General features: G+C 35.8%; 1 protein-coding gene across 1 annotated transcript; it reads left to right on the forward strand.

Moving 5' to 3' along the window:
- Positions 1–2,731: 2,731 nt before the first annotated feature.
- LOC113076904 (chemokine-like receptor 1) lies at positions 2,732–7,040 on the forward strand. Its single transcript, XM_026249516.1, has 2 exons — positions 2,732–3,284; positions 5,527–7,040. Exon 2 carries the CDS (start codon positions 5,540–5,542, stop codon positions 6,650–6,652), a length of 1,113 nt encoding a protein of 370 aa, XP_026105301.1. The 5' UTR covers positions 2,732–3,284; positions 5,527–5,539; the 3' UTR covers positions 6,653–7,040.
- The last annotated feature ends 258 nt before the right edge of the window (positions 7,041–7,298 follow it).

Below are 7,298 nucleotides of genomic sequence, written 5' to 3' on the forward strand. Positions count from 1 at the left end.
TTTAGTTTTATTATATTCATAAGAGAAAGATAGTCTGTACCGATTTTTCCCGGAAAAACACGAGTGGCTGGAGGCGTGACGTGTGGGCAGAGCTAAAGAATCACGAGCGCCAGTAGGCTTTTGTGTTGAGCGCGTCTGGAAGCTGTGACACTGTGAGGACAAAACCAACCAAAACAAACCATGGCTAACAGTCAGATTCAGCGTATATTTATGATCCAGAATCAGATCCAGAGGCTGAAATTTAACAAGAGCAGCATCAGCAATCAGTCTCTATGTGGTATGTACTGAAACTGTATATATTTGCTTAGCGGTTTTGGAAAATGACTAAGTTCCACTTTGTCATCTTTTTTATTTTTTTTAAGCTGTACATGTGGAAAGTGCAGTTTGATGACAACATCGCATGTTGTTTACTTGATGTGCTTACGCGCCAATAGCTAAGTTAACAACACAGAGATATTTTAAGCAGTTTTACTCACCGCCTGCGGTTCCAACACACAATTGTGACCCTTTTTCGTTGGGATTGCATCATCCTTAAGAAATAAACGATACGCAAATCCGTCGTCAAACTGGGCTTTGTTTGTAAAACAAGCATCTTCGAAATGCAGGGAACAAACACAAACACTTGCACAACTCTGTTGATGCTCTGTAAAAATAAACTCCATCCACTGGTCCCTTAATGCTGTTTCTCTTTTGGTAATCTGTGCAAGGTTGTCTTGCCCTGGCAACCAAAAACACACTCCTTTTGTGACATTTCGCGACGCTCTCGCTCTGATCAGTGAAGTCTGTTGTGCTCTCAGTGCTGTGCTATATGGGAGCGCGCGCTCTTCCGGCAGACGTGCCTCAGGACCCATATAAGGAAATTCCGCTCCATCTAACGTCACACAGAGCCATACTCGAAAAAAACTTTCCGAAACTTGTGACAAACCGGAAGTTGTATTTTTGGAACAAAAATACTCCTTCAAACGTACAACTTAATTTTTGAAACTTTGTCCATGTTTAGCATGGGAATCCAACTCTTTAACAGTGTAAAAAACTCAGGATGCATGAAATAGCATTTCACCCCCCCTTTAATAAAATTTCTGAAAATCTTACTTGATTGTTTGAATTAAACTTACCAAAATAATTGAGTAAAAATTAAATAAAATTAAATAAAAATGTATTTGTGGTTGTATGGAATACTATTTTATAAAGGTTTAGAGGAAATTAAAAAAAAAGTTAATAAATAAAAAGTTAATTTATAAATATTGTTATTTTTAATGTTAACTTATTTCTACTCAGTTTTATTTATTAATGTACAGATGCAGTTACTCTGATTTACTACATTTTTTAGAGTGTAGCCTATCCTCCATCTGTTTGCATCTGTAGATTCTTCTTGATTCACCAATTTAGATTTCTAAATTTCAGGGGGAAAGACTCTTGATGCAAGTTATTAACTAACTGGGGACGTTCTTATTTTATTAACTTATTTTATTACATGGCTTGGTTGATCTCCAATGTAGAATGCGGTCTGTTATTTCTTGATAACAGACCGTTGCCATGAAAAACAGAGCGTTGCTGTGGACTCACAGGATTCTAACCGTAGAGACGGAACGTACTATTTTCTTTAGCGGAAGCAATACAATCGGGTTTAAATCAATAAACTCCCTTTTAATATTTTGTGTCAAATTATTTATTTATTTGGTAGGTAGCCATGTAATAAGCAGGAGGATAATGTATAGCGATTATCCCTTACACAGCTCTAGTCTAGTAGCTCATGAGACATGCATGCTAGCAAAACACAGGTTAACTAAGTTATATTTGCCTTTGGCTAATCAGCAGTAAATTCGAGCATTATTCGAGTCACTGGTATTTTAATCTTTTGTTCATCACCAGCTCCACTCACCTCAGCACAAGCCAAGAAAAACACTGCTGGGAGGGGCTGCTGCTGCCTGCAGGTGAGTGTCTGTGTATCTGATGTGTGTGGATGTGCGCCGCTGCGCGCAAGGGGGGAAGGGAGGGGGGGAGGTCAATGAGCGCTTCAGAACTCCTGACCTGATATTTAGATACACTATTCTTCAATAAATATATTTGTTTGACAGGGAAGCTGTGCGCAAACAGGAATATATATTATTTTTTCAACAAAAAAATCAAACAAAAAAAAGCACCCCAGAAAAAAGGGCACTTTCTCTCCAGGAATAAAAAGGGCAGGTGTTCAAGCCCCCTTTGATGTCTATGTGTGCACGTGCCTGCTTTAGTCCCAACCGATGGGGTCGAAAGTAACAATTTGCATTTTATGTTCAAAGTGAAATTATTCTGAAGTCTTTCTACATTTCTACAAAATACCACCTGGTATTGATAGACCACACTTCTGAGTTACTGGCCACAGAAATATATCTCTGTCTACAACATTATCTTTTAAAATGATGTTTTTCTGAAAAATAGTACTTTTGCCCCTGCTCTCCCCTAAATAAATGCAAAGGTAATTTTGCTAAATGTTTTGTTTTATATAGCTATATATGTATAACTTTTTACTTTTTTTTGTTTGCTGTAATTTCATAGTTTTGTAAATAAAATGTTCTCATGCCAACTTAATCAAGTGAGTTTTTTACTTTAAAAATGCATTCATCAAAATGAGATGTATTTATAATTACAATGACAGTATACATCTTGGCTACGTATCAATTTTAAATGAAAGATTAGTGAACAGTAAAGTAGAGATTAGAAATCAATCCGTGTCACGTCCGGCGGGCTGGGCTGTACCACTACCTGGTTGCCTAATCCTAACCCCTCCCCCAAACCTACTCCTAAACCTAGGGGGGTAATAATTTGGCAGGGGGTCAAAATTGGGCACAACACCGGAATCGGGTAGTAAGTCCACAGGCATCCGACCCGCGTGCAGCAAACGGAGTCTCCGGCAGGCGAGAATCTAACCGGAACTGGCCCGAGTGTGTTTTACTATCTGGGTGAAAACCGCTGTCATTGCAAATGTTGGAAATATTCTGTAAATTACAACCCGTTGAAGAGGCTTGTCGCCTACAAAAATGATTAATCTTACCGTATTCAGTGCATTGTGGGTATAAACACACCGCTTTGGTCAAACCTACAGGAACATTACTATAAAACTGTGATAAATAAGCGAACAACAACAACAACAACCAAGTAGAACGAGCAGGGTGGTGATGTGACGTCACTTCAAGCTGGGATTGACTTTCCCGACCAGGAACGAGAGAGATTATTGCAGTTTTGCTCTCGTAAATCACAGGTCTGGTTGAATTATTTTGAGGTCACTTTTTAGTCAACTCTAGGTAAGCAGCACGCTTAATATGAATTTCGTATTGTGAAATGCAACTTTTAAGTATGATTACATTTTCAAATGAATGAACATTTTAGGCTACAGTCAATTGAGCATCATTAGTTATCAACTGATGTGTCTCTTACAGAGATCAAACCACAAACTGAGCTGTGTATATCGTTTGCATTGTAAATACAACCGTTTTAACAATAGAATGAATAAGTCTAAAATACATTTTGGAGACAGCCTAGAATTGTCTAGGGTATATGAACTCATGAATGAAAAGCATATTTCATATTCATGAACATAATATGAATAGTTCATGAATAGCATGAACTCAGTTTAATACACTGTAGAGACAGATGTTCATCATAGAACAGGAAGAAAATGTGTATTTTAAGGCGAGACACTGCAGGTGAACAGGGCACAAAAAATAAAAATAGTTATCACCTTACTTACCCAGTTGATTGATTACATTGATTATTGCAAAAAAAATTTGTATTACAAGTTTTCAAAAATGTTATGTTTAAATATGCAAATGAGGCATTATTTAATAAAATATGTGCTAATTCGCATAAATGTCTAGTACAAAAATCTGAACACTAGATGAAGTCAGTTTTAAAATTTTTGTTTCATTTTTTTGACATATCAGAGTCAAATGTTTTTACAGAGGTTTTTTGTCACTCCATAATTCAGAAAATACTTTGAACAGCCAGAAAACAAAATATTTTCACAATTTTGGGGGGAATAAAATGTTGTATATAATCAAGGAAAATATATACTGTATGAACAAATCCCTCTGTAAAAACCTTCAGAATATAGACAGGAATAAAAATGTCAAGTTTGGTGTGTGTAAGTGCTACTGAAGTGGAGATTTATGGGTCAGTGTTGAAGAAAAAACTCATTTTGAGAAAACGGCCTTTAAAAATATGTATTGTAATTGAACTCTATTGACACAAACAGATAAAGTGCTATAAAATAAACACTTAACAGTGTCTTTTGGATGTTTTCCTTCCACTAGTTTGAAAAAACACTTTATGAAAATCCAAAAAGCCCAAAATCTCAAAATTGACAGGTGCTAGAAAAAACAGTGTTTTTGCCTGCAGTGTCTCACCTTAATAGATGGTTAATTCATAGATGGTGAAATTTGACATGGCTGAGTAGAGAAAATGCTTTCAGATTTTGTTTAGAGCTTTTCTCTAATGCAAAGACTCACTTTACTACAAATAATCAAATAATGGCCTCCAGTGGACAAAAGCAGAACAACATGTGAGCAAATGAGTTTCTTTTCTTTCTATATCCTCCTGGGACCCAGGCATTTACTTCTTTTTTCCTCTGTAAAGAACATTATATTTTAGTGAATTTCTCTGACACCCACAAATTAAGTCTGGTGGTCCTGTACAGCACATTCAGGGCTTTTAGAGGATATCAGATGTTTGGATGTTTGATCACTAAACAATCCTCCTAAAAATTACTGATATTGACAGAATGATCAAAACTTAGCCCTCTTAGGAAAATATGTATTATGTAATTATCATTTAAATCTGATTAATTTTTAAATCGTTTGTCTTACAAAAACATCTCAGAAAAATAAAGTGGGGTTTCAGATTGAATTAAGACTTTTTGTAATGAAACAGGGCATATGTTTCATACATGACTTCTGTAGAAGACACCAGGACAAATGGCATATTAAGTTACACATTTTAGGGAAACCCAACAATATTCATAGGAAATATGCAATACTCTTATGAAAATGTTGACAAGTTATTACTCCCAGTATAAGACTTGTTTTTTTTTTCATTATGCTTTGCCCCAAGAACGCATTAAAATGCAAATTAGATGCAATGTATAGATACATGGTATAGAATGAGAATACCAAATTATGGACATTATACAGACATATTGCATAAAGTAAAATAGTATCATTCTGTTATATCTTTCATAACATAGTTGAGAAACATCTTTGTACAAAGTTGTGTTAAAAATAGCCTGAAACCTAAAAACTGATTGGTGAATTAAAAAAGCATTGTTTTGCCTTTACATGCCTTTTCATATCTATTCATTTTTTATTAATATATCAACTTAGTCCTGGCGTCCTCTACAAAGGACATAGAATAAAATATGAAAAATGTTTTCATCAAAAAAAGTTTTTTTTCCCTCTCTCCTTTTGTTTGTTATGCTTAAAAAAATTATGGTTTTTAGTCTAGGTATATCTTGACTGCTTAAATTTGACTACTATAATTCTTTCAACGTAGGTCTGAAGATTCAATGATGGATCCATACAATTTTACAAACTGTCCTCTCAATAATAACTCCAAGTATGAAGATTACTATGAAGATTATGATGAGTATACAGATCTCAGGAATTCTGTTAACATCATGTCAATCATTGTATACAGTCTGGATTTTGTACTTGGAGTGGTGGGCAACGGCATTGTCATTTGGGTTACTGGATTCAAAATGAAAAGGACGGTCAACACGGTCTGGTTTCTGAACCTTGCTGTAGCAGACTTCCTCTTCACATTCTTTCTTCCTCTCAGCGTGGCTTACACGGCTATGGGCTTCCACTGGCCTTTTGGCCAGTTCATGTGCAAATTCAACAGCACACTTAGTTTAATCAACATGTTTGCCAGTGTGTACATCCTGGTTGTGATCAGTGTTGACCGCTGTTTGTCTGTGGTGCGTCCAATCTGGGCACAGAACCATCGGAATGTGAGCCGAGCTTCTATGGTGAGCTTCGGAGTTTGGTTATTTGCCCTGGTGCTGAGCTCACCCTCCTTTGTCTTCAGGGAAACTGCACTCCGAAGCAACAAAATCATCTGCTACAACAACTTTGCATTCTCTGATCACAATGAAACACTAGAGGTGGTGGAGCTCCGTAGTATACGGCATCGTGCCATGATCATTACCCGTTTCATCATAGGCTTTGTGGTGCCTTTTGTGATAATCATCTCCTGCTATGCAGTCATCATCCATCGTCTCCAAAGAAACCGTTCCATGTCTGGCCGAACTGGACGCACCTTAAAGATCATTGCTGCTGTGGTCACCGCCTTCTTCATCTGTTGGGCTCCTTTCCATATCCTGGTGCTCATTGAGATGGTAAACCACACGGAAATGGAATACAGCTCCACACTGCAATATGTCACCACTGTTGGAATTCCCATTGCGACCAGTTTGGCTTTCCTAAACAGCTGCCTGAACCCATTGTTGTATGTTTTCATGGGACAAGACTTTAAAGTCAAGGTGCGCAAGTCAATCCTGAAGGTTTTGGAAACTGCTTTCACAGAGGAAGCTTCACGTACAAATACCTGCACAAATTCAATCCTCACTATTCAAAACAAAGAGAAAGGGAGCAAGTCTTTTTCTGATGCAGAAGTATAACATAAATGAAGCACTTTTTCTAAAGAAGGACTTTACAGAGTGACTCATTTGGATTTTAATGCCAACATAAATAAAAGTGAGACACATTAACCTGAAGAACTGGAACAAAATAATTTTAGTTTGTTTGAAGCTTTACTGCCATTCTCTATGGGAAATTCTTATGTAATGCAGAATTTATATATATATATGTGTGTGTTTGTAAGAGAGAGAGATTTATTGATATACCCATAAAGTATTTGACAAATAAAACTTGCTATTGTAAGCATATATGAGAATGATTTTTTATTGCATTTTTGTTTTTTTATTGCATGCATTGTGCATGTGATGCAAGTAACTTTTATTATTATGTCTTTACTGTATAACTACTGTCTGCATATAAATTTTTATAAAGTAGATTTTATTTTATATAAAATAGTCTTAACTTTGTTGATGAAATTTTAAGCAAAAAACTGAAGCTAAATAAACTTATTAAGCTCTTACTTTGGTCTCATTGTCTCAATTAAGGTGTAATCAAAAACTGAACACTAATACAATACTTTTTTTTTTACATATTATTTTTCAAATAAAATTACATGAATCATTTTAGTTATTTGATGTAATTGGTTTAATGCATGTTGCTTCTATTCAACTAAATTATACTAAGTGT

This window comes from Carassius auratus, unplaced genomic scaffold (genome assembly GCF_003368295.1).
Source record: "Carassius auratus strain Wakin unplaced genomic scaffold, ASM336829v1 scaf_tig00021405, whole genome shotgun sequence".
Lineage (NCBI taxonomy): Eukaryota > Metazoa > Chordata > Actinopteri > Cypriniformes > Cyprinidae > Carassius > Carassius auratus.

Excerpts from the sequence above, each read along its gene's own strand:
- LOC113076904 (XM_026249516.1), top strand. The coding sequence starts at position 5,540 with ATGATGGATCCATACAATTTTACAAACTGTCCTCTCAATAATAACTCC.